Source organism: Oenanthe melanoleuca, chromosome 5 (assembly GCF_029582105.1).
Source record: "Oenanthe melanoleuca isolate GR-GAL-2019-014 chromosome 5, OMel1.0, whole genome shotgun sequence".
NCBI lineage: Eukaryota > Metazoa > Chordata > Aves > Passeriformes > Muscicapidae > Oenanthe > Oenanthe melanoleuca.
Genome location: NC_079339.1, coordinates 53,759,836 through 53,787,421, shown reverse-complemented (window position 1 = coordinate 53,787,421; position 27,586 = coordinate 53,759,836). Strand labels below are relative to the sequence as shown.

The 27,586-nt window shown below is 41.6% G+C and overlaps 1 protein-coding gene across 1 annotated transcript in view; it reads left to right on the top strand.

Annotated features, from left to right (window-relative positions):
- Positions 1-27,586, top strand: part of BRF1 (BRF1 RNA polymerase III transcription initiation factor subunit) — a 170,709-nt gene that overhangs the window by 89,598 nt on the left and 53,525 nt on the right. The window contains exons 8-11 of the mRNA XM_056492506.1: positions 7,730-7,856; positions 8,794-8,833; positions 8,923-9,015; positions 9,702-9,980. Of these exons, the coding sequence (XP_056348481.1) occupies positions 7,730-7,856; positions 8,794-8,833; positions 8,923-9,015; positions 9,702-9,980 (539 nt within the window). The remainder of the gene's footprint in view (positions 1-7,729; positions 7,857-8,793; positions 8,834-8,922; positions 9,016-9,701; positions 9,981-27,586) is intronic.

Below are 27,586 nucleotides of genomic sequence, written 5' to 3'. Positions count from 1 at the left end.
GATGAGGATGCAGGAATGATGCTATTTAAGAAATCCTCATTGGGAAGTCCTGGGAATGTTGGGGAAGACCCTCAGCAAGGGGTGTCAGGCCTTTGTGAGAAGGGCACTATTTCTGGTCCTGGCAGTGCAGCTGCTGGGGCTGGATCAGTTCACCCTGCTGTCCATCTGCTGGAGAGCACCAAACCCTCGTGCCTGGAGGCTGTGTCCCCTTTCACTGCTCTGGGCTGGAGGAGTTCACAAAAATGTGAAGTATCTCCAGCACATAAAAATTCAGGACCTGGTCATAAGGAGAATCTGTTTTGGAAGGAAAAAAGCAACAAAGCATGGCCCATGTGTGCTGTCGCTCATCTTCCAGTCAAGATTTCTTAATTTGGGTATCAGTGTAGTTAAAGAGCAGTGCTTGTTTGTTTTTAATGTGAGTGGGTTTTCAGTAATATTGGTAGAGAAAACTTTGTAGTCACTTTGCAGGGCTTTCTAGCTTTATGTTTTGAAGCACACAATTAAAATGTAAAGCTTGTTGCTGTTGTTGAAAGCGAACTTATTAAATATTAATAAATGCACTGATAATTCTATCTCATTTCCAGTCTAATTGAAATTATATTAACTTATATATCACTTTATATATTCAAAGTACTGTACAAATATTAGCTAATTAGTCAAATTGTTATTTTCTATGTAATCATCCGTGGAGGTAGCAGAAATTAACTTTTAATAAACCCAGTTCTTTTATTTAGTTCAGTCCTCACGTTTGTGCCTGTTCAATACACCTGTCTTCGCCTCTGTCTTTTTAACCTTTAAATACTCTGTTCCTTCATCTTTTTATTCACCTCTTGCATGCTTTCTCTGCATTCTGCATTTTGTGTTACATTCAGTAGGAATAATTCTTGTGATACTTGTCCATTGTGCATTATCTAATACTATACAGCCCTTACGCCTGTTTGAAGATCTTAAGCACTTATTCCATAGAATTTTTTTTTAAATCAGTTTATCTTTCTTAACATTTGCATTTTGCTGCTTTGACTTGTGCTCTTTATCCTTAAATTGCACTGCTTTTTGCATAAAAAATACTTCTTCTCAGTTCCATAAAGTACTATCTGCTAAAAAACTTATTTGTGATGAACTTCAGAAGCAGTAAAGCTTCATTTAGAAGAAATTGGAAGGAAAGGCTGGAATGGATTTAAATAGCTCCTTTTTGAGGTGAATATTTTTTTTCTCACAACATCATAGTGTTTTGGGAAGGAAGACAAGACTTGTTACGAAGGAGCTTCATTTACCAGTTGTAGATGCTGCAGGGGCTTTCATAAATGGGGTCCTTTGCTTATATCCTGGGGACCCTGTTACAGCTCTTTCAATGACTGAGGTGGTAATTTTCTGGAAAAATTAAAGATTTATGCAGAGAGATAAATGTCCTGAATGTAGTGCCTGCAGCTTTTCTTTTTTTCTTTCCTTTTTTAAAATTTCTGTAATATGTGGCTGGCATAAACCTCGTGTCCAAGCTCCCAGTGCTGTCTCAAGCTGGGCAGATGCCTGTGAGAGCAGGCAAAGAGAGGAGCCTGGAGTGCATGAGTCTGGAGTCAGGATGAGAAGGGAAGGTAACAGGAACATGGGTAGCTGTGAGGTGGCTGTGGGGATGTTGTTATTCAAAACACCAAAGCCCTATCAAGCCCAGGACTGAAGGGAAAGGTGTGGACAAGTCAGTGTTGGGCTGTGATCTGAGTACAGCCATGCTAAAATTCTGTTGGGGGTGTACAGGACTCAGGGAGAGCTGGCCACCTGAGAGTTTGGGCTGAGGATGCTCAGAATGTCACAGTCATGTAAGGGCTCTTGCTGGAGGTGTGATGTGGAGAGAAGCATTTAGGATGCCAGGAAATTTATTTCATGTAAAGGACCTTTTGGTGGTGTCTGCTCTGATCTCAGCTCAGCAGCCAAGCAGCTCCTTTGCTGGCTGCTGCTGCCATAAGCTAAATTGAGAAATATCTCATGTCTCCAGTTAAATCAATTCAAGTGGCTTACAGATGATTTCTAGAAACCTTTCTAGTATGGTGAGTAAAATACAACTTGATCCACATGGGCTGATACTGTGTACCTTTGTAAGTTGGATTGTCTGGTTTAATAAAAAAAAAAAGGTTTTATTTCTGAGGAATCCAATTTCACAGGCAATGTTCCTGTTTATAAATCCAGCTTCTATACAGTTAGCAAATTAATATATTAATTAGATTCCTAATATATTTTAGTATAGCATACTTAAAAATATAATTTCAAAATTATTTGGTGACTCTTACTTTGGAAACAACCAGTAACTTATTCACACTATCTCAGGCTTAGATCTTGTAAATAGTTTTCCTAGGTCTGACTTTCCTCATCTGAGTGGCTGCTAAGAAATTAAACAGCTCCATTTTTCTTTTCCAGGAGATCATAGAGTGCTTTTGACAGACCACAGCAGAGGAACCACACTAATGAAGCAGAATTTTAAGGAATGCTAACACATTTTGTTTCATTAGCATGGCGTGAGCATTTGAATCAGGGCTAAAAAAAAAGAAGAAAAATTTTCAGGTGGTTTGGACTGACAGAGTTCTGGGATGGCCAGGGGTGGGATTATCCAGGGGTGAACTGTGGGCCACAAGTGTTAATGCAAGTTAACTCTGTGTGTAAGCATTTGTAGAATCATGCTAATGATTTTGTGAGTTTTAAATCTCTGTGTTGGTGTAAGTAACAGGAACTAATTCTAAAGGGTGCTTTATTTAGTACAATCTTTAGAGTTACCTGTTCTTAATACTTAGGGAAACGTCAGAGTTGCCAGCAAATGAGCCCCATAAATTATCAGTCACCTATTAATTGGAAGTAAATGACTTTTTGTGCATGCTCTTAGTCCATTGCCAAAAGAGGTGATGTGTATTAATGTTGGAAGTTGTGTAAAGGTGAGAATATTTCTCTTTAACAGTTGCATTTGGCTGGGAACAGACAGATTAATTTAGCACAGCTTGGGTGATAAGTTGTAAGTTGTAAAACCACAGCAACTGGATCACCTCTGATTTTGTCCTTACCTTTAGTAATGAGTTGCCATTCATAAATGCTTAAAAATACCTTTTGTATTACTACAAGTACATGTAAAATTATATATATGTACAATGTTTACATATCAGGAGATTTCTATTTATTTACTTACTGGTGGCTACTGGAAAACTTTTTGTTATGTCATGAAGGAAGCATTTAATAACTATTTCAGATATGTGTTCTGTATTAAGTATCACTTTTAGGGTATGTGTTTATATACTTCTATAAATAGTTCATGTGTAAGCATTGTATGGCTCGGAAAAAAATAAGGAGAGAAGGATGATGCAATAGATTGTTAGATTTGTAGTATAGAAGCAGTGATGGTTTGAACACCAATGTGAATTCTGAGCTTCTCTGCTGTGAGTGCACAGGTTTGGAGTGGCAGGAAGCACTGATGAGGGTTAAATTAAAAATGTGGGGATGTTCTGCAATATTCTGGTTCTTCACTAAGACACAAAAGTAAATCCCTTATGTTTCCAGAGTTTGGAATTGTCTGAGGTGTCAAATTAGATGATCTGTTGCTAGAATATTTGTAGTAATGCGACAGTTAGGATGATGTAGATATCATGTAAGTTATTACTTACTGTTTTAATTATATTGTTAATTTGGGAAAACTCAGGGGAGTTTAACTACTAGCACCAGTTTATCTTGCAATGAAGGTTCTTTTTCAGATATTTCTGCTAACAATGTGGCATATTCAGCTTATTATTTTTCTAATCCATTGATAACACACTTTAAGTTCTTTAAAAAGACCTCTCACAACAGGTAACTTAAAGGCTGATGGCTCAGGCTAAACTGCACATTCCCTTTTTAAAAAAACAATTGTCTCTGAAGTTATAATTTGTTTGCCCTTCTGTATGGACATCCCTCAGCTCATGCTGCCTGCTTTCTAGAGCTCGAAGCTGATTGTGTGTAGATAGAAGGACTCTGCTCAGAAGTCCCTCTTGGGCTTTGAACCTGGGCTCCTGAAGCTTTTGTGAGCTGGACTCCAGAAGTCCTTGTTCTTTCGTGTGCTTTGTTGCATGCCACTGCTGCAGAATCCCAATTAAACACTAAAACTGACCCCTGAGCTGCACACATGAGTCTGCTTTTTCCATTGTAGACTGGATTCAGGAGTCTGCTCTGGAGGGTGTCCCTGGAAAAAAACTGAGTAAAAAGGACATTGCATGTAACTTAAAATGATTGACCCATTTTCCCTTATTGGGAGTTAAATTAAGTGTGAACAGAATCAGTTTACTGGTTTGTGCACAAAAGTGCTTTATCAGAAGCAGAGGTGTGGTTTTGTCTTTAAATGGATGAAACAATAACTGTGGAAATTTTTCTTAGTAAAAAAGGGTTGGGGTTAGAGGCAGATGACACCAGGCTCTGGAAAAACTTTTCTCCCAAAGGAATTTTCTTGAAAGAGTTTGCTGTGAGAAACTGTAAGAGGATGGTTTATACTGGAAGTTGAATCTTAGCCTGAGCTTTAGTGGTTGCCTCTGCTTTGACTATAAATAGAAAATCCTTGTCTGCCAAATTTCAATTTTTAGAGTATTTTTGAATTTGTGCCAAGGAAATAATATTTTAATTTGTATATCTGTTTATTTTCCCTCTGTCTGTGCATAACTTAAAGTGGCAACTCATTAGATTTTTTTAGGTTAACAAAACTGAAAAATGAACTTGGATAGCATTTTTATGTAGGACTTAAAAATAGCCTGTAGCTATTTTTTTTTTTTTTTTCATTAAGCCACTCCCTTGCCCCTGAAATTATTGTGTTTATAATTAAGGTTGTGTCAGTTTTTCTTAACTGCCAAACTAATGTTGCTTTGTTTCATGTGGTGCAGACTGCTGCAGCATCAGTTTGTTGCCTTGGTGGCATGTGTCCAAACAGTGGATAAAATTAAAGAAATGTTTAAAAATATGTAGACAGGATATCAGCCAATGTAAAATGTTGAGGCAGGCAAGTGGTTGGCAAACGCAGGTATTTATTTATATCAAGTTAAAGGAGAAAATGTTGAGTGTGCAGCTCACTCTGCCACGCAGATGATGCTCTAGGTAGGATCCTGACCATCAGGGATGGTTCCTCATTTTGGGAGCAGGGTTTGGGCCTTGGGGGCAAGACTTGAGAGAAGTGAAAAAATAATGTGCTGCTCTAAATTTGCATCACCACCAGCGTGTGCTTAAAGTGTGATGCTGGCAGCCCTACCCTCCCTGCCAGGCTTGGCTTGGATCAGGACTGAGGAAAGGAGGGAGGGACTGGGTGCTGGTAGCCTGGTCAGATGGCTGACCCATGCTGTGCTGTGGGTTTGAGCTCCTTGGCAGTAAACACGATGTAGCTGTGCCCTGTGCTAGTGCAGATGCACTGGAGGTGTTGGGAGAGACCCATGCTGCCATTCTGGCTTGGGTGGAAGCTGGTGCTTGGGCTGGAGCACATTGGCTCACCCCAGGGCTGATGTCTGATGGGTGCAGGGTATGTGACATGAGTCAGGTGACACTGTGGGCAGGAGAGGGACAGACAGAGCCTCAGGTGTCTGCAGGTGTTGGCTGCTGACACACAGGCATGGTCATGTTGTCCCCAGCCTGGCTTCAGGCTGGGTTTGCTCCTGGTGTTTTCCTGGCTGCTCGGCACGCACAGAGGTGGTTCTACTTTGGTGGGGCTCTGGCAGCTCATCTTAGACTCAGAGCTAGTGTTGGATAAACAACCTGTGTGTCTTTGCCAAAGTGCATCTTGGCTTGGGAGAGTAATATTTTAAAAAGGTGAGGCTGGGAGGAAGAGTCTTGCTGAAGTGGGGCTGCCTGTGAGTACATGATTCATTCGTGGAGAGATGGATGGCTGTTCTTTAATGATGGTGACTGGGAAGATCCATGCTCCTCAAATGATACATGGGCTTGGCATTAAGTGAATCCTGAATTGAAATAATAATAATAGTGCCCTAGCCAGGTTTTCCCTCTAACCTGATAGATGTGGCTCCCTTCTGGAAGGTGGGTAATGCATGCTGGAAGCCCGTTAACGCCAAGAAAGATTTCTAGTCTTTTAATTAAAAGCTGGGTGCTGCTGCTGCCAACAGCATCCTCCTCTCCTTTCCAATTTGATCGGAAAGAGAGGAGGAGGGAGCTGGTCCCTGGTACTCTGAGGGAAGGGTTTGGGCTGTCAGTCACTCTTAAGTACATGGCTAATTTGGGGCTTTGTGGAGATGCTTAAATTCCAAAAGCAAATATAGTTTTCAGAGGCTTTCTTCTCCTCAGCAGCACTAATTCTGGCTGGCATAGCCATAGATGGGCTTTGTGTGCTGCTTGCTGTTGGAGTCACACAGGTGCTTGGCTCTCTCTGTGCATTTCATGGCATGAGATGCTGCCCCTGGCCCCTGCTCCAGGAGTGGGATGTCTCCAGGCAAAGTGTCCTGCAATTGCAGTCTGCCTACACCCCTCCTTATGGGCTGTCTTGTCTTGCTCCTCAATTTATAAAGGAAGAAACACAGAGACTGATGAGGATATAGCAGGAGAATGTGGCCTTGTGCTCTTGGCTTTGACCCTGGTGCTGGCTAGAAACTAATTTCTGTCCTAGAGAAAATTCCTTCTTTGGAAGGAGTTTTGTTGCAACCAGAGGTAGAGGGGAGAACTGAGGAGAAAACCACAACTGGTTTTAGGGGGAGAGAAATGCAGAAAGGTCCTGTGCTGAGAGCACTGAATCACCATTTTTAGTTCCCTAGATTTGCAGATGGAAGCTGTTGTCAGCTCTGCTTCCTCTGAAAGATGGGAATATTCCAGCGAAGCAGCTGCAGACCCATCATTGCCATTTTCCCATGGAAAATGTTGATATTATTAAAAGGGCACTTTCTGTCAGAGAAGCATTCTGCCAGACATTTCCTGACCTGGCTTTGTACTTAACCTTTTGTCTCATTTTCTCCATCTGTAAAATGGATGTGCTTATTCTCAGCCACCTGTATAAAATGCTGTATTTGTGGATTAAGTTATGACCACGTGGTCTTATTTAAGATTGGATTCCTCTGAAAGACTCATCTGCTTTCATGGCAATTCCCCATGGAGCCAGTCCTATCTCTCACATATGTAGGAATTTTTAAAATGCAAACATTAAACAAATACAAAGTTTATTTTTGCAAATTATGTTCATCCATCTATTTCATTTATGTGCTATGCACATGATCAGTTTATTTTACCACTGCTTCTGTGTGTCCTGGGAAGATTATTTCTTGTCCCTCCTCCAGCCTGCTGGAGAGATGTTACTTTAACATTTGCTTTGTGTAAATTAATCATGCTGACGTATCAGGAAGATTTTTGAGCAAACTCCTAAACTAGGATGACAGATATTTCATTTGGTGGATTCATTTTGTTGTTGCTGTTGATAACAAAAGCAACAAGGGGAGAGGAGTGAGCTGTGTTTCTTGTCTTAGTTTTGTCTATATTTAATTGACTGTAGGGGCTGCAGTATTTCTGTTCAGTCTTTGTTCATCAAGAAAAAAGTATGTTACATACTCAAGTAAATCAAAAGCTAATTTGGGATATGAAAAGATACTTTCTTTGCAGCAGATGAAACAATTAGTAGCACTTCAGTTTTAATGTAGTCTGTGTTTGAGCCAGAGTTGCTAAGGATGACATAGCTTGGCAGTTTGCAAATTGTATTAATTTCAGAGGAGTTCTTAGAGATGTTTTGGTCATGTGCTGTATGCTTTGGTAGGTTGACAGAGTTTCAAGATACACCAACCAGTCAGCTAACCATAGATGAGTTTATGAAGATTGACTTGGAAGAAGAATGTGATCCTCCTTCATTTACAGCTGGTCAAAAAAAATTGAAGATACAGCAGGTAAATTCTGAATTGGATGCTCTCTGTGGTTCTTTCCTCTCTCTCCTCCCTCTGTGCATTGCCTTTTGAATTTAGTTAATGCTAAATCCTAATTGACTACCCCTTAGTAAGATTTAGTACATTTATTCTTGAGAGAGGGATGAGCATTAGTGTATATGGTACCCTTTAACTAGATATATTTTTTGGTTTATTGGCAAAGGAATAGTTTCCCACTGAAAAATGTCACAGGATCAGAAATCATGCACTGTTTTTAAGGTGATATCTATGGTTAGGAGAATTGTCATTATAGAGAACTTTTTTAAAATAGATGTGAAAACAATAGCACATTTACTTTAATGAGACTGCTGTGTGGTACAACACCTGCTTCCATAGAGATTAGTTCTCATGTGGCTTAATTTCTTTACAAATCATGAACTAAAGCTGGCAGCAGAGCAGAAGATTTTACTGCTGGCATAGTCAATTCTTACATTATTGGCTTGTTGGGGTTTTTGGTTGTTCTAACTGTGCTATCATTTAAAGATCTGTAGGAGTGGTAGTGATGTTCTCAAAAACCAGGCAGGTGCTGTAGGTCAGAGCTTCACTCTGCCATCACCAGTGTGTCTGGTGTGGGCACTGCAGTCTCAGCACTGTCCTTGCACTTCTACAGGCACAGTCAGACTCTGACTGCTGGAGAATGAGGCCTTTTATTTACAGCTTGCCAGAGTGGAGGCTCCTTCTGAAGTATAGAGATAGGGGAGATAACATTCAAAATTGGTCAGTGTTTTGAGACCTGTCTGTCATGCCTATCTGACACTACAAAGTAATTTCAGCAATTTTAGCTGCTTGTGCTTTTGAAATACCCTGCTATTCTATGTCTCAATGTATAGCTCACAAACAGTTTAAAATTGTGCATATTTTTTTAGTAATTTCATGTTTATTTTGTTTATTGTCATTTCAGCTTGAAAAGGCATTATCAAAAAAGCTGGAGGATTTTGAAGGTATAAGTTGTGTTTAGTGTAACATATCACTCATTTCTTCAATATTACATCAATGATTGCTGAGTTTGATTTTTATTTCAACACCACAGGAGAAATATCGAGCTACCAAGATGAAATAGAGAGTGAATTAGAAAACAGTAGACCGAAAGCAAAAGGCGTATTTGCAAATTTCACTAAAGATGGTAAGTCTATAAAGTCTTATGACTCCTTAAATAGTATTGAGCTCAAATCTGGCAGTCTGAAGTGTATGAACATTATGGTGATAAATGTGATCATATATATAGGCTTGCATAGTACAAGATCTCTTGCATTTGAGTTCTCTCTGCCAAATAGGTGGTTCATAGATCAGGCTTCAAAACAACCCATTGTTCATTGCAGGGATAGTTCATTAATGATTTCAGTTGCTTTTCTTTCCTGGTGCAGTATAAGCTTGGCACTGGCACCTGAGAATGTTTCTTTTTATCACTGAAAGTGCAGTGGACCAGTATCTAGGCCCTTCTGTCGCCAAATTCCCCAGTTGACTTCCCATATGGAAGGGCTTTGTGCAGGTTGAACTGGCTATTTTTAATTTGAAATTATACCAGGAAATAGCTGACTTCTCTCACAAAGCCCTTTTACCTACTATGATAAGATGATGCTTCTATTTTAAATGATGACTGTAGTCATGAAAATACATTTTAATAGTCAAGTTAATGAATTTGAAGAGCATCTGGAAACTCCATGTATTCATACACTGAACTAAAATATTGTGTATTTCTTTTACAGATTTCCTCTAAAGATTTTTATTCTTTAAGTGAGCGCCTCTCTATTTATTTAGTTTCTGTAACAGATGGTATGCAATGATCTGTTGGGTTTTTTCCCTTTACAGATTCCATAGATGATAATGCCTCTAGCATACTTGGAGAGGAGGAGGCAGAAGATGAGGAACTAGAAGCAGCTGCTAATCACTTAAACAAGGACTTTTATGATGAACTTAGTGAGAAGGATATAGCTAAAAGAAATGAAGATGGGGAATGCAGAAATGGAAATGAAACTCTTCTAAGACCCCCTGCACTGGAATCCTTGCTTGGCCCACTGCCCACCGCCGCTAGTCTTGGCATAACAGAGTCCATCAAAGAGTGCATATCCACCAAGGACCAAGAGCCTGGTGAGTAGGAGTTCAGCTCAGAGCAGAAACTGGACACAGGCAGCCAGTTGTGGGTTTGTTGTGTCATTTCCATGTATCTTGTTGGTTACTGTGGTAGCAATTCTGTGAATCACTGAACCGTCGGTACAGGAGCTGCAAGGCTGGATGGGACCTGTGGTGTTGATGTGGTTGTTGTCATCTGCTCTTCTGGAAGCTGCAGGAAAATCTGGGGTGCCTAATTATTTTCTGAAGCCTGAGATTGTGTATCTCTTGGTTAAGCTGAGAGTTGATTTGCAGTCATATGATAGCTGATAGGCATATTTCAAGCCATGCACTCTCAATTAGGAAATTGGAGGAAGCAGATTCCTGTAAATATGACTGGAAATTAAAACCCAAGTATGAGAATCTTAGATCAAGGCAGACTTTCTCAGGAGACATTTTACTGGAGTCAAACAAGATGCAGTCTGTCTCTGATTGAGAATCTCTGCAAATGGCAGACATTTAAAATGTTTGCAAGAGGAAATAACTGGTGTTGTGCTTTTTTCTTTTATATGAACTTCAGTGTGTGTTGTGCTGGTTTTGCTCCATTTTTCTTAAAACCCATAGATCTATTTGCATCATACAGCTCTGTATAGCACAGTGGGAGCAGGACTGATCTACTAAAGAAGCCAGTTTTGCTAGAGCCAGTATTGCAAACAGTCAGTCATCCAGGCAGGTTTGTTTGCTTTTTCATACGTGTGCTTGAACTTTATGGAGACAGCATTTTTTTTTTAATTCCTTTTGCATCTTAATGACTCTGAAAACAACATATCTAGGGGGCATTTTATTCTTTATCACAGTTAATTTTTCCATCATAAGACACACCCATCTGAATCTGTTTTGTCAGCTTACTTGGAGGTCTGTGCAGCAGAACATTTTGTTACCCAGACTGTGATGCTGCTTTCGTACAACAGTAGATGAACTGAATGCATTCAGATTCTTATTCTGTTAGTGTTCAGGCTCCAGAAACATAGAAGGATGATTGCACATTTTTATTTTGTACAAACAAATTCATACAGAAACAGTTGAGTGGTTTTGGTTTTGTTTTAATTATGATTAAGAAAATGGATGGCTCATGGATTGTCTTTCTCCTGGAAATCAGCGGTTCGTGTCGCAGAGAGGTCAGTCATGGCTAGAAGCTGTTGTTGTCTGGTTGGCCAGTGACCTGTAAAAAGGAGTTCCCAGTGATGGACATTTCTCAGCTGGCATTGCTATTGACCATTTTAATGGGCAGGCTGAGGACTGAGTGTAGAAATGAAGCTAAGCTGATGTAGCCAGGGAGGTTCCTCTGAGTTGGGCTTCAGGCAGGTGGGCAGGAGAGTGCAGGGCTGCTCATGCCATGGCTTGTCTGCCTTTGCTGTTTGTTTTCTTGCAAAAGAGGAGAATGTGCCAAATGAACTGAATTTCGAAACCAAGCAGGTTTCAGTATGTTCACTCTTCTCCTGCATCTGAGAAATCATTGCAGGTGTTTGAGCAAGTATTATTTTCTTAACATGTTATGAAGCACATATGCAAAATTACTGTTTTGGTTTTATTTTGATTATAGATCCTGCCCCAGTCTTTGTTGGATTTGGAGGTTTTCTTTGGGTGGTGAGGAGGGTGTTTGAGAGGCTGGATTTCTTTGTTGTTTTGTTTCGTTTTGTTTTTGTGACTCTGCTAATTTATTTTAGCAATTTAGAATTTTTGTGCTAAGTCCGATTCACTTTGGTTATGCCTGTACTGCAGGGTAGTCAACCTGGGTGCAGTTCCCAGCCTCCAGGCCCTTGCCATGTGGTGCCTGTGTGGTGTGGGTGCATCCCAGTGATGTGTGCATCATCTCCCTGAGGACCTGGTTTCCTTTGGGAAGTCATCTGTGCTCAGGAGCAGTAATGGAACCTTGATGTGTTTTGGGTAAGTGGGAACCATGTCAAGCAGACAGGTTGGGAAGTATACCTGGCTTGCAGTTGGCATGTTATTATGTAGAATAAAGAAAACCTCTTGTTAAGATGCCTCATGTTGGTTACCTTTGTGTCATAGCTCTGAACCTGATGAAAACCAGTGTAGATGATTCTGGCACCTCGGGCAATGTTGTTGAGTTCTGCCTTGTAGCTCTAGGAAGTCTGGGAAGGTAGTATTTTTTTCTGTCAGATCAACTGGTACAGTTGTAAAATGTAAACATTTTCCAGGTTTTGTGGGCTTTCATCAGGCCTGAAAAAGAAGTGACAGTTTTCAAAACTAAATACACTATAAGAGCAGTTGCTCAGAGTTTAATTTGAGATAGCACAGTTATAGATTGTCTTGAAACAAAAGTAGTTGGCAAGTGTGGAGGGAGGAGGAAAAGCTCACAAAATGTCCTGCATTTATCCTGTTTGAATTTGGTTTAGTGCAGTTTATATTGTGAAGCTCAGCTGGCCATGGCTTTGCTGTGGTAGTTCATGTTCCAAGATCTGAGTCCACTGGAGGAGGGAGAGTGCTGTCATAACACTGAACCCTGAAGGTGATGCTTTGGTCCGTCTCCACAGCTGTGTAAGTCAAAAATCAGGAACCTTTCCTTCTCTCAGCCCTGAGTCATTTCTCACTGCGTGGGTCAAGCTGGGCTGGAGACCTTATGGAGATGATTTTGTGTCTCCTGCTGGGCTCCCTGTCCTTTTGGATGGGTGTGTTATGTCCAGCCAGTTCAGCAGCTGGAAGCAGCATGCCTGGTGAGCTGCTGCATGGTGAGGATACCCAGCAAACTCTAGTGCACACAGGGCAGGTGGCTCCTAAATAGGAGCTCAGCAAACAGGTGCAGTATGTCTGGCCTCCTTAAGTGCAGGGTATCTCTCCTCCTCTCTGTAATGATCTCTCTTCCTCAAAAAACCTCTGCTGCTTGTACCTTCTACAAAGTCTTTTCATTTGGCTTTGGCATGTGGTAATTCAGTTTATAATTGCCTACATCAGCTGCTTTGGGAAATCTTCCACCTTTGTGCTACAGTGGCAGCAGCAGCAGCAGGTTTCTCACAAACTGCTTATGCAGATAAGACTTAGGTGTAGAGCTAAAATATTAGGAAAAAGTAAGTGTATTTTTGCTGCACTTACAATTGGTATTTGAGCAGTGCAAGCTTGTCTGTATGAATGTTTTATGAAAAGCACAGTATTTTAACAAATTTGCATTACAAAGACAGCATGTAAGGTACCAGGTTAATGAGTCTGAGGCAGTAAAGTGCTTAGAATAAACACTACATTTGGCTGTTTTTTCCTACAAAGTGTATTAATTTGCAGAAACTTCAGCCTGAAAACTGAGTCTTTGCAAACGATTTCTCTCTTATTCTTCATGATAAAAGTGCTTTATGGTAAGATCTCAGTTTCAGAGATGGAGACTGGGTATATGAGTCTGTCCATTTTCCTGGCCATGCAGCATCCCAGCATCCTCTCCACACTCTACATACTCTTTCTGATTCTCAGTTCCTCAAAAAAAAAGGTGCACCATTTCTTTTAGGAGACTATCACAGTCAAGTATCATGGAGTTTGTTCTCAAGAAATAACATCCTTTGGTGTGAAATTTCTCTCTGCAATTTACTTTTATGTCTCTTTTATACCATTTCAAATATTTTATCATCTTTCTTGGTGTTTCTGTCATTTAGTTGTTTGCTGGCTGTCACCTTGTCCTTCCCATAATGGGCTGTAAACTGCCAGCTCATCTCTTGCCACATGAACAAAAAGTGGGGAAGGTCTGATAATAGCAGAGATAAAGGTAATACAAAGGGTGTAAGTTACTGAATTACATTATATAACTTCCCCTTCATAATCTAGGTAAGGTTTGAGACCTGATTTAGGTTTTGTTTTGAGTCAGGATTCACATGCAGTCATTCAGGGCAGTAATTCCAGGCAATGTGTGTGTGGTGGGTGGTAACATGCGCCTGCATGTCCCCACAAAAGCCAGCGGCTCTAGCAGTGAGCAGCCTCTGTGCAAGTACCATCTTGTGCCTGGGTAGGCACCCAGAGAGCTGCACTGGCTGCTAGTTCCACAGAGACTACATGGGAAAGCTTCACAATTAGCACTTTGCTCATTTACTGCTCCTTGTATTTACATCTCCATTACTGCTGCAAGCATAGTCTGACAGGGACTGAGGTTGAAAAGATATTGCCATTGATTTCTGTGGGTGTTAAAGACCCCGAGCAGGCAGCGTTCATCGATCGTGGTCCTTGTCCCTGTGTGCCAGCACTCTTCAGCTTCTTGTTCAAGGAGAACTGGCTGAAGGTGATCTGGTATGAGGTGGGAACAGGCTCATCCTCCTGGCTCTTACTCTTGTCTTCTGCATTTCATCTCCTGCAGCTGCCTTGGGGTCACCAGACCTTCCGTGGGCAGATTCAGCTCCCGCACCCAGCAAGGAAAAATACATGTGTGTTCTGTCCTCCTGCTCAGATGACCAGTGCCAGCAGCACTTTGGGCAGGGGAGATTGCAGAAATGTGATGTTTCTGGCAGGGTCTGAGCTGCCATGGAAGGATGCTTGAGGGTCTGCAGGCATGTGCCAAGGAGAGTTGTTGACCCCACCCGGGATCCCAGCATGGATTGCAGGATGGTGAGCAGCAGGCTGTTGTTGATCCATCAGTGGTTGTGTGTTGGATCCCTCTTTGTGCTGATTTCTTCTTCCAGCTTCCTTCCTTCCTTGGATTTTGTCTGAACACATCAGTGCCAACTGTTTGGAAATATAAATGTATATGTTACATACAAAAAGATCTGTGTTTGTTCAGTCTTGAGAATATATGTTTTAGAGGAGGCTTATCACCATATCCCAGTATTTAAAGGGTGGCTAGAGAGAGGATGGAGATTCATTTATTGCAAGGAGTCAGATGGAAAAGAAAGGGGGTAATGGGTGAGACTTTGATTGGACAGAAGAGAAAATTTTTCATGGTGAGATCATCCTTTGGATTAATCTCCCCTGGGAAGTGATGGATACTCCAAAATAGGACACTGATAAGATTTGCCTGGACCATCTTGTGTAGACTATGAAAGGTTGGACCAGATGATCCTTAATGTCTCTTCCAACCTGTTATTCTTTGATTCTGTGATACAATCAGTAGAGAGAACATTAGGAAGCCCTACTAGAAATAATTGCTGCATACATGAGAAATAAAGCTGCTGAGTTTAGGCTAACTGTGTTACATATTGAAGGGACACTTAGTCATCAGTGCAGACGTGTGTGTCCCCATCCTGATCACTCCTCTGGCCTCTGGCTTCAGCTCCCCCATTGCTTCAGTGGTTTTATGCCCCACCTGTGGAAATGAGCCCTGTGTGTGACCTGCTTGGTGCCACCTTCCTTGTGCAAAGCCTTCCAAGCACTTTGAGGGTTTGATCTTTGTTTCTGTGTGCCGTTTGCTCACTGGAAAATATTTTTTGTGGCAGGACTAGCTCTTTCCCAGTTCTGAGATCTAAGCAATAAAAGCCTTGGTACAAGCTGATCTTTCTCCTCTGGCCTCTGTGTGCCTGTGCTTGGCAGTCTTGATAGGCTGCATCCCTGATTGAGCCTTCATTACGCCGTTAATGAGATGTGAAGAGCTTGCTGCAGCCAGCACGGTGATACAGGACCACCAGCTGCTTTGAGTGCAGCTTTTTGATACCTGAAGTCTTGGGTGTGAATTACAGATGACAGAATTTTCTTACTTGGCTATGTATGTCACTCACACACAAGCACTGCGTGTGCATGTCTCACTCCAAAATCTGTGTGCATGTTTTTTCATGCAGGATCTTTGCATTTCATTAAGGAAGAGGAATGCCACAAATTCATTCCATATTCATGCCTTGAGTAGCTAGAAAGGTTAAGGGATGAAAACTAATCATAGATTTTGGCTGAAGGATTTTTAAACAAATTTAGAGAGGGGTTTGGAGAGAAACCTGCACTTTGTTAGAGCCATCAAGGGGATAAGTTTGAGTGAAAGCATAAGCTGAATCATGTGAATACATTTTTATAGCATTTGTGGCTGTTTTAGGAATTTTCCAGAGGACTGGGCTGTCAATACAGACACTCCCTATAGGAAAATTTTTGTCAGAAGTCTTGGTTGAAAAGAAGTGCCCCAGAGTAATGGGTGCTGGGGTCAGGAAAAGATACTGGAAATTCAGGTTCAGGTTCCTGAGCCAAGTGAAGAAGACCCATCTGTTAAACCTTACTTGGCTACATTTCCTGTGAATGAAGGCCTTTAGTACCTGGCTGACCAGCCTGGCTGTCCTCTTAACCCCCTCCTACCCCAGCTGTTTCAGAGGAGAATGTCTCTTTGTGTCCTCTGTCTCCTTTTCTTTCTTGCTTGCTTGTTTGTTTGGGGTTTTTTGTTTGGTTTTTGTTGTTTTGTTTTGTTTGTTTGATAAATTTCTGCTCTGGAATGGGGAGTGTTAAAATCCTGAAAGGTTTTCCAGGCTTGGATTGTTTTTTTTCCTGCTGCGTTGTGACTGCAGTGGGCAATGTGTCTTTTCTGTCTTGAATTTCTCCAATAAAAGCATGGTGAAAAATGAGCTTTATTTTCAGTTTGAGTAACATAAAAGCCTTACATTGTTCTTTAATGGGTCTAACCAGTCATTTAAGGCCTCATCCTCCCTTGCTTGAGGAAAAAGAGGGCAAAAAGCTGCTTTTTCCTCTGGCTGCTTCAGCTGGCTGCTGGCCATGGGCTCTTTGGAGAAGGAGGTGGCAGCAGGGCTGTGTCTGCCTTGGAGAGGTTGGACTGTGGAACAGGGGCTCTGCTGGGTCATTTCTTGTGAGATAATTGACATGTGTGTGCTGTGGCATAGATCCTGCTTTTTAGTGGGGCAAGGAGAAGCAGTCAGCCCCAGCAGGTTTTTTATCCATTGTTTTCCATTGAGTTGATGGGAAGTCCGGGTCTGCTGTTGCCTGCCCTAGGCTTAGGTTTAAGGAGCACAGAGCTTGGGAAGCAGGGAGGAGAGGCTGAGCTGGGGCTTTAGAAATGGACTTTTTTCTGTACCTAAAGAAAAGAATTGCATAAACAGTTGTTCCCCAAATACTAAGGGAGAGCTGTGTTTTGTGGTTGACTTACATGCCTCAGTATTTGTAGGTGCTAGTCTAAGGTTTTCCTTCTATTGGAGCTTCTTTTCAAGGTTCTTTCCTCTCTGCACTCCCAAGCACCTGAAAAGATGCTGGTTCTCTTCATGGGAGACACTTTCAGGGGCATTTATAATTTCTCCTGTCTTTCTCAGGGTCAGTTCTCGAGGAATCTGTGGAAGTGTAACCATCTAAAGAACCATTATCCTGCTCTTAAACCTTGGCTGAAATAGAACCACAGAGTTACAGAACAGTTTGGGTTGGAGGGGACCTTTAAAGGTCATCTAGTCCAACCCCCCCACAGTGAGCAGGGACATCTTCAACATGATCAGGTTACTCAGAGTCCCATCCTAACTTTGGATGTTTCCAGGCCTGGGGTATCCACACTCTTTCCAGGGCAACCTGTTCCAGTGTTTTACCACCCTCAGCCCCATAGACTGCAGACTAAAACGAGGTGATGTTTGGTGGTGATGACTCAGACACCTACAGGCACTCAGAAAACCTGGCTACAAGAACTCCCTGCTGCTATAAGAATTATTTGATCCTTTTCTGCACCTGTCTGAACTGGAGCCCAGTAATGCTCACAGTTATCTGGGTGGGTGGCCCCTTTGCAGAAGAAACAGACATTCCTGCCCTGCCCTTCTGCCAAAAAAGGAAGAAAAGTCACCAAAAAACTCAAGTGCAAACTGAGATTTTTCTTCAGAGAGCTGTGGAAAGTGAAATGTGTAGAAGCTACAGAAAGGACACTAAGTTTGCAGGGAGAGCTGGCTGCTGAGGGGGATGTTATCTGAGCAATTCATCATGGTATCTGAAATGTCAGGAGTGGAGGCCTGGGTTCAGTTCAGGGAGTCTCCATGGTCCCAGTTGTTATTGAGAGTAAAGACTTATTAACCCAGGTCAAGGAGCCACAAAATGTGCCCTTGGAAGAAGGAAATACAGACTGAGAGATTTGCAAGGCTTAGCTACTTTGGGTTTAACGCGATGGGTAATAAATCTGTGTGCAGTGCTGTGGTGGATCCTGACCACTTGGGTTTGCCTGAAAAAGCTAAAACAATCCTCCATTCAGTACTTTATTTTCTTGTGGTACAGGTTCAGCTGGTAAAGATGGTACCTAAAAACTGAAAATCCACCAAAGTAAACCCTCTAAGTAGAGCGCTGTTTCTGCAAGATTTTAGTGTTTTTGTGCAGCAGTTTGTTTTTTTTTTTTTTTTTTTTTGCTTTTGTTTGGTAGCTTTGAATTTAGTTTGAAAAACTAATTCCTGTATCCTCTTAAAGATTAACTTCATCACACCCCTAAACACTTCATCTGTTTTGTTTGTTGGTCTTAAATCCGTGGCACTGTCACAGCCGGCAGGATGCATGGGCTGGACTGTGACTTGTGTAGATGACCCTTGCAATTAGGGATTTCAGCTGTGGCACTGTGGGCTGGGGATGAAAACAGCCATGAGTTTAGCCTTGTATAATTGTAGTTTGACATTTTTAGTTTGCTAAATGCTTTCATAACTAAAAGGGATGTATTATCCAATAGAGGAAGAATATTAATGTTGACACTGTTGGCAATTAAAAACAATCCTGGAAACTGAATTTTACTTCTCCTGATTGCTTTTGAAATAATTTGTTTTTCAATGTTACTGTAGGATTGGTTCACTTATTAGGTCTTTTTTTCTTGTGTGACAATGAGATAATTGCTATTTATTTTTTATCCTGCAAGCAATTATAATCAAAGCAGCCAAATATAGAGTCTGCTTTGACCTGGAATCAGAGTGACCTGTCAACATGAGGCTACTGTAGTCTTCAGCTTTTCAGTTTAATTTTATTTCATAGGCAGTCTCCAGAATGCATTCAGCAGGGCTGAAAAAATTGTGGGTAGAGTTTTCGGTGTTCATTAATTACAGCTGTGCAGAACTGAAGAAGTGGGCAGATTAAGAACAACTTTGGGTTGGTTATTAATAGCAAAAATCGAGATCTGTTATCTGGGGTTGGGTGGACTGTGTTGGGCCAATATCCCAAGCGGTCAGAGGAGGAGATGCTGGCAGGCTGCCAAGGGAGGGGTAGCTGCAAATTAAGGGAAAATTGCAAACAATTGCCTCTAGGGAGTTTCTGCAGCCAAGTTTTTCTAAAAGGAAGCAGAAGATACTTTATTTTTGAAGTTAGCAGTTTCAAGGTAATATTGAAACATACATGTACACTTAAGACTGTAGAAGTTGTTTTCTATTACAAAAGACCTGGACATCCACAACTGTGTAGCAGGAATAAGGGAATGAATATTAAGTTAGAGGGAGTAAATAATGCTGTTAAGTAGTACCTGGAAGGAAATTTGGAGCAAGGAACAGGGCTCTTGAGACAGGTATAAGCACAGAAACCAGAAGTAAACAGCTGTGCAGGGGGTGGAAGGGTTCCCTTTTTCAGCAGATTCACTACTTACATGCCATGTTGATATGGTTACAGTGGGGAAGCCACTGTGTGCTCACAGATGGGAAGGAAGGAAGGTAGTGCTCTATGACCAAATCCTTAACACTAGCATGGGAAAGTTAAGTTTAATGGTTCTTATTAATTTCCAGCTAAAAGTGAAAAATGCAAATCCACAATACCATCAAAGTCATGTATTGAAATGCAGCAGTATCTTATCAACATGAAATGATTCACTGGTGGCAGTATTACGTTCTGGCAGTAGCTTCCATTAAATTAAACATACTTCAGTGAGATGTTGCTTTTCCATGAAGTCTCTCTTCTCACTTTGAGCCAGAGTTTTTTGTCCTTGGTGGATGCACTGCTTTTGTGTCTCATGGCTTGGTAGCTGCTGCAAGACTACCACAAAGCTCCTGTCCCAAGTTCCTTCCTGTTTTGTACTGCACTGTTTGGGTTTGGCCTCCAGTTTAGGGCATAGCAGATATGTTGGGATGTTGTGGCTGCTGTTGGTTGAAGTTAAGAAGTGCCTTGCCTTACTGGCTCATCCTCCTCCTATCTGCTGGCATCAGTGCACATGTAGTTGCTTCCCTAACCAGGTCTGTCAAAAATGTCACAGGCTTTCTTAATAGCAGGGTTATTTTGATGGGTGTATGTTAGGGAATGACACCTTGGCAGGTGCAGTGGAAGATGGGGGAGAGCAGAAGGAAGGGGACCAGGGCTAACTTGGGGGGAAGGAACCAACTCCCCCAGTTCAGCTGGGGCTGGAGGAGCATTTCAGAGCATGTCTTTGCAGCAGCAAAGAACAGGTATTTTGGAGGCTGAGAGGGGCATTTGTGTTGTGGTGGGATTACAGCTGGAAAAGCTTTACAATCCATCAGTGACTTGGAACTGGCAGTTGCAGATATGCTCTTGCCTGAGGTCACTTTACATGCAGGGTTTTTTTAGAGAGAAGGTTGATGCTCAGAGGTTCAGCTCCTGAAATGCAACATTTAGAAATCTGGGAGCAATGAAGAAGTTTGGTTTAACAAGGTGGGGAGGGAATTCAAAAAGATACTCCAAATTCTCTGCTGAAAAAGTCTCCTTTTGAATTTAAAGTTTATTGCTTTATCTTGACTTTCAGAAAACCTGCATGAAACTTCCTTGCCTTTGAAAGCTTGATAGAAACTCTTGAAGTACTTTGACTGAAACAGAAAATTTAATAGTGAGGCATTTTGAACACGGAACAATGTTTGTGGGCAGGTAATTTAAACAGGTACTAATATGAAATGGTGGTGTACTTGAAAGGCTACAACTGGTGTACACACATAAATGGGGTGGAATATCACTGGGAGCAATAAAATCTAGGGATGCTTCATACTTCTTTCATTGCAAACAATTTTTATGGTATGGCCTGTGAAGCAATTGAAATGCAGAGAGCTGGCACATCACTAGATTGATAATTCCTCCTGCTACTTACAGCTTATTCTCAGTACAGATGTCCCAAATTCTTTCTTTCTATCACATTAAAGTTTCTTGTCTGCTTCAATTTCATGCCTGCCTCAAATGTAGCATTTTTCAAAATTGTCCCTCCAATTTATTTTTTTTCCTCTTTAAAAGTTTATATCAGATGAAACCTAACTGCTAGTTTCTATCCCAAGGTTTACACTTAAATTTTTAACAAGCTCGTTTTTAAGATTGGTCTTCCTTGAGAGAGCACTTGGCTGATCCATCAATAATTACGTAGTAATAAAGCAACTGTGTAAAAATGGCACCTTCGTGCTGAACAGATTGGTTTGGAGAGCCACTGACAAAGATGGATGTTTATTACAATTTACTACTTTTGGTTCTGCAGATGCAATAGAGCTATTTTCTTTTTGGCTTCAGTGTCACAAAAAGTAATTTCCAATTGTGGAATTTTTATGATAAGGATGTATATCTAGGAGAGCCCAAACTGACTTTCAAATACTAACAGGAGTTTGCAATGCTGATAATTTAGGAAAAGAAATAAACAGAACATTTTTTACTTCATTTCAATTCTGAATTTTTTTTTTTTTAAGTAATCACTGGGATAGAACACACAAGAAACCCCACAGTATCATGTAGTTATTCTTCTGAATTAATTGCTATAATATTAATTGTTGATTCTTCAAAAATTGGCAAGTTTCCTCATTGTCTTTGCTGCATCCAAAGATTTTTAGATGTTGATTTTACTACAATGTGAAGAAAAATGTAATGTCTAAAATTAACACAAAAGCCTAAAATTGTTGTTCTTGTTTCTTTTTTTTTATTTTTTTTTCTTTTTTTTTTAAGTGCCAGCACAAATAATGCTGTATTTTAGATGGCTTGTATTGTTCAAATCTGTCCTCTCCTTTTGGGCAAAATGCAGAATAACGTATTCTGTAAGTTTTTATGCAGCATTTTGGTCAGCCAAGCTAGCTGATTGCAGTGTCAGTGCTGTGATGAAATTGTCTCTTGCTAGCAGCTGAGAAACACCTTGAGAATTAAACTTCTGTGGGTGCAGATGTTGGGATCTGTGTCTCTGCAGTGTCCAGCACACTCTGGGTGCTCCTCTGCCGGATTTCCCCCAGGACATGCCGGGGTGTGGATGCCTTGGCACAGCCAGGCTGGTGCCTGTCAGAGCTATAAGGTGCTTTCATCCACCTGCAAACCTCTTCTGGCCAAAGGCCAGAACTCCTGGGCTCTTTCCATTGCTGCCACAATCAGTGACTTGGCTGATGCTGGGTCTGTTTCTCCCGGTTTGCAGGGAGGGGTGCAGGTGGTCCTGCTCCCAAAAGCCCTTAGGTGGCAAAGCTCCAGTTCATCCCCTCGGTCCCTGGGGGGATGGCAGAGCTGAGCTCATGTGCCTGGTTCAAGGTGTCCCACAGACCAGTTTGCTGCCACAGCCCTCAAGCCTTTGTGGCAACTTGTGGCTACGTCAGCAAACACTTCCAACCCAGGTCATTCATTTCAGCTGGCAGCTGCTGACAGTAATGTTCCTTTGCTTGGCTTTATTTTAGCATTTAATGATTTTTATGTTGGTTTTGATGGCGTGAAGGGAATTGCATGGGAGTGTTTTGTCTGGACTTTAGTATTCTCTGCTTTATCTTGCTAGCAAGATTTAAAATCTTACTCCTTCAGGAGACAGGGCTTTTGTCTGTGCATCTTGCAAGCTCTTCCCTCACTGGTCCCTTCTGTCATCTCATTATCCCAGGCTTATTTCACTGCACAGTTCATGATGCTAAAGTTTGCTGTGGAAAGAGTTCTCCTAGTTAAAACTAGCATAAGGAACAATCCATCTATTCTTACCTAAAGAAGTAAAATAAATAAAATATAAATAAATGTCTATTCCATAGAAGAGGATGCTAGATCTGAATTTGAAATCATGATCAGGTGGGATTTTGTAATTAAATAATAAAATGTTATCCAGAACTTATTTTCAGAAGACAACTCTAGTTTAGTTAATTAAAAAATAAACTTTCCTGATTTCAGAGAAGTGATTATTACCTTTGGTACTGAATATGTTTGAATGAACTGGTACAAGAAAAGTACATCACTCTCTCCCAGTGGGCTGTGGACATCTAGTCACGCTCCTGAGAATGGGTGCCATGTACTGTGTGTCATGGAGGACCTGGGTTGAGCTCCACAGAAAGCATCATCATTCAGTTAATTAAAGAAGAACAACTCTGATACTGTGCCATATGCTGAACAATAAAATAGCTGCATGGCAGAAAGGGCCATGAATCCTTCCAGTGTATGGGAGACTGAGACATGATTTGTTACTTTCTGCCTCTGTGTTAAGTAGAGAATAAAAAATTAATTACATGTGGATGTGGAACCTTATCTTTTCCAGTGAGCTCTTTGAAATGCTTACCAGGTTTTTGAGACTTAGTAAAATCTTTCCAAAGTCTTTGCTTTGCTGTGCATCTAATAAACATTTAAGCAGGGTCCTCTGTGTGCCTGTAACCTGGAGAGGATGGCCAGATTGAGGAGAAACTGTAAAATCAGCAATGCAGAACTTAGCAAGAATGACATATGAAGTATAGTCCTGTTAGTGTATAAACTTTATATACAAGTCAGATGTTGAGATTGATCATAAGGACAGGTTGCACAAGCAGATGGCTGGCCTTTCTGATAGCCATTAGCTTGAAAGGCTGCCTTTGAAGCCAGCTCCCTGCTTTATAGGTGAATCATGCTGCTGGGCTTTGCTGGGAAAAGGTTATTTCTCCAGCTCCACCAAAACCTCCTGTGCACAAAAGTGCCTTTTTCCACTGTTCCTGGAGGATGAGACAAATTATTCTCTAGGAACTTCTCCACAACTTTCTTCTTTTGGAGAGTTGTGGTGTCAGAGGGCATTCCAGCACTGTAATGGATGAATCTCAAGCATATGGAGTACACATGCTAATTGTGCTGTGCTTATGGATCAGTCTGTCCAAATGCCAAGGCCTCAGAGCTGCTGCAGGCAAAATGTTAAAATCCTTCTCCTCTGTCTACTGTGCAGCTGGGAAAAGGTTCATTGCAGTCACTAGAAAATGGGGAGAGGAGGAGGAGGTGGGGGACAGAGCCCCTGCCTGTCCTCCCATGGAGTTTCTGCAGGAGCTGTGCTGTCTGCAGCAGTGTGTGCTGGCCAGGTGACCAAGGGAGCTTGCTGTGCTCCTGGAGCCACCCAGGCAATGCCTGAACTTGGAGGGCAGACATCCTTACATGCTTCATATATATAGTTGCCTGAATGGACACAAAGCTGCCTTGGTCCCTGGAGCAGGACTTCTGCAACAGCTCTGTTTGGTGCAGAGCAAGATAGAGAAATACTTTATCACCTACATGCTTTTCAGCCATTTAGGCATGGTCAGAGACAAAAAGATAGCACTTCATCTAACAAGAAACAGTGCAACTGCTGCAATTTTTATTTTAAAATATGGTCTGTGCTGGCAGCAGGTCTCTGCTGTATAATGACTGATGCTCTCATCACAGATCTGCATTTCTGTAGCTGCCACCTTTTTAGAATTCAAGCCAAATATCTTCTCCTTCCATGTTTGTAAACCCCAACTGGTGATCCTGATCACCGAACCAGTCAGGATCTTATGTGTCCTTTCTCTTCTCTATGTCTCTGATGGTCCTGGCAGCATGAAACTCTGCCTGGTATCTGTTCTGAGTCCAGTCCTCATCCACCTCAGGGGATTTCCTTTGAGCCAGGTTCTTTCCTTGCTTTTGGTAGGGGAGCTTCTGCTCTTGCCTGTTATTCTATTTAAAAATAATAATAAATTTCTATCTTCTCTTTCCTCTCTCTGTCTCTGTAATTCCCTGCTTGCTATTTCTCATTAGCAATGAAGGAAGGAAGAAGCTGGGTAACAAAATGAGAAATTTCTTACCTAATAATTTTCTTTCAGTTAACAGCTTCTCACCAGTCAGCCCACCCGGACAGTGTGGTAAATGGCCAGGACAGAAATTGATTTTTTTCCTCTAAATAAAGACTTGGGTATATAATTTCATACTCTGTATTTTGATGTTGTCTTAATGCTAATAATTTTCTGCTGAAGCATTTCTGTAGTCTGGATGGCTTCTGATGGCTGGTGCTGAGCTTGTCACCAGATCTACCATAGATGAGCTCTGAACCTCAAAGGAGGGGGTAGAAATCAGCCCACCTTTGCTGACAGATGGTAAGGGTGACTGGACACAATTTATAAGTGGAAAGTTCAATTAATTTCACTTTCTAGCTCATCTGAGTAAGTTATTTTGGTAGGCTGTTTGTGACCTGGTGCAGTTTGTGTTGGAAGGGACATTAAAGATCATCTAGTTCAACCCCCCTGCCGTGGGATGAGATGCCACCCACTGGATCAGGTTGTGTATATTATATACTTACATGTTTGTATAAATTTAAATTTTTTTTCCCAGTGGAACAGAAATTGACTCACAATTAAAAAAAAAAAAAAAAAACAACAATAAATAGTCCAAGTAAAATTCTAGGATTTGCTTTTAAGTTCTTTGTAGTGCAGAGCTCACCATTGTGTTTTATTTGATTTGGGGGTTTACAGAAGGAGATTTACTTCTCAATGAAACATGTGCTGGGGTGGCTGAGCACTGTCCAGACAAGGACCCTGGGCTTGCAGGGATGGACTGCAGAGCATTTAGCGCCCACAGCAAGACCTGGCGAGTTGCAGAAATGATGCTTCAGCACTTAAACATTGAGCCAGCTGTTCCCTTAGCAGCTGGCTGGGGTGTAAAGTGCTCTTGCTGTTTTACATAGTGGTCTGTCAGTGTGGGGAAAGTGAGCTGAAGTGGGATCTGAGCCCGGCTGCTTTGCTGTCGTCTCTCCAGGGTGTTGGACTGCCCTCGCCTTCTGCCAGAGATAAGGCAGCACTCTGCCCTGCTGGGGTTGGGAGAGGGGAGCTGATTGAGATGCTGATCAGTTCTTCTCCTTGGTCTCTCCCTTTGTATAAAGTGTTACTCTTGGATCCCCCTGCACAGATTCTAAAAAACTGCAGAAAATACAGGCCAGAAGGCACCGAAAAGAACGAAGGCTGGGGGAAGGGAAAGGGGACAAAAGATGCCAAGAACAACATAAAAGGCAAAGGAGGAAAATACATTAGGGAATTGGTGATGGGCTGGAAAAGCACAATAAGGAGGGGAAATCTGTCTTTATAGTTTTTATTTTGAAAAGGTTTAGGTCCATAACTGTTCAGGGAGGAGGAGGTGAATGTATGAATTTAGGCTGAGGTGTGTGTGTGGCACCTCTGGCACAAGCGCCATGGTCAGTCTTGGCATTGCTGGTGCAGAAATCACAAGCTGAAGAAGACTTGTATCTGTGCAATGGGAGCTCTTACAATTTCCAGGGTTTGGCACTGAAAAATGTCATTTGTGGTAGCTAGGTAGTATGTTTCTGGGTGAGTATTGGTCAGTTTGATTATTGGATCCATCAGCAAAAGATAACTCTTTTGATATTGTTCAGAGCAGCCATTCTCGGAGCACTCAGTCATAACAGCAGGGTTGTGAGCTCAGAAAAGAATGACAGGTAGCAACAAGTAGGTTGCATAAACCATGCTCTTTTTCATTGTTTTCCAAAGGTGTTGGAGGAACAGGAACGTTATTCCAGAAGAAGAACATCTGCTGCTGGTTTTGAGGACAGTGTCAAGATGTTCTTCTGTTCAAAAGCCTAATTTTCAGCTGTATTTATTTTGGGAGGTTGAAAGGGGTATTTTCTAAAGGGCTTTTTATGTTGCTATGTAGTTCAATGAACATGAGCTTACCTTTTCAAAGAAAATTCTTCAGAATCAGAAGAGTTTTGTTTATTGCTGAACTGGTTTTGTACTACCTGCTTTGAAAGAATATATATTGCAGGGAAGATTTCTGGAAAGAATGGAGAGATTAACTCTTTCTCTGAAGCATTAAGTTTAAGTTAACGAGTTTCCATGTCTGTTAGATGAGTGGTATAACTTCTAACTGGATATAAAATATGAGGATGTGGTTTGGTTAGATCCTCCATGGACTATGAGGTGAAACAATAGCGTTTATTTCAGTATGGATGTGCTCTCAGGAAAGCAGCAAGGTTGGTGGTTAGGTGCTTTTTCTTTTTCAAAATTGAAATTTCATTTATAAAAATATGTTCAGTATCTAGTAAAAGTTCTGTGAGAGTGATTGACTGCTGCAAAAACTTTTCTCGTAATTTATTCCCATATATCATTAAGTGCACGAATCTGAAATTCCATTCCTGTGACGGGGTAATGGTTCTGAGACCACCGTAGGAAGGTGGCTGATGGGGGAAGCTGTCGGGTGTCACTCAGCTGTGCAGGACAGACAGATCATCTGAAACTTGAGTCTCAGTGTGGGGAAATGGATGCAAGCATTAATAAAGATGGGTTTCTAGTTCTGCGCTGCATTAAGGCCCAGTGTTGTAGGAAAATCTGCCTGCAGTGTCTGCAAACCAGCCAGGGCTGGCTCTGGCTGTTACTCTGCTTTGCCTTGTGAGAAAGTCCTATTTCCAGTAGACAGGAGTGAGGAAATAGCTGATGAGCTTGTACATCCCGGCTTTTGCACAGGCTGACCTTGCACGGCTGCGATAGCAGAGTACATGGAATTTGTTTTATTTTTATTAAATTGTGCCTTTCCCCTCTCTGCCATTCTCTGCACCCCTCTGGGCTCTGCCTGGGCCCGTGCAGTGGTGGCACTGAGGAGCTGGCTGGTGGCACTGTGCAGGGGCA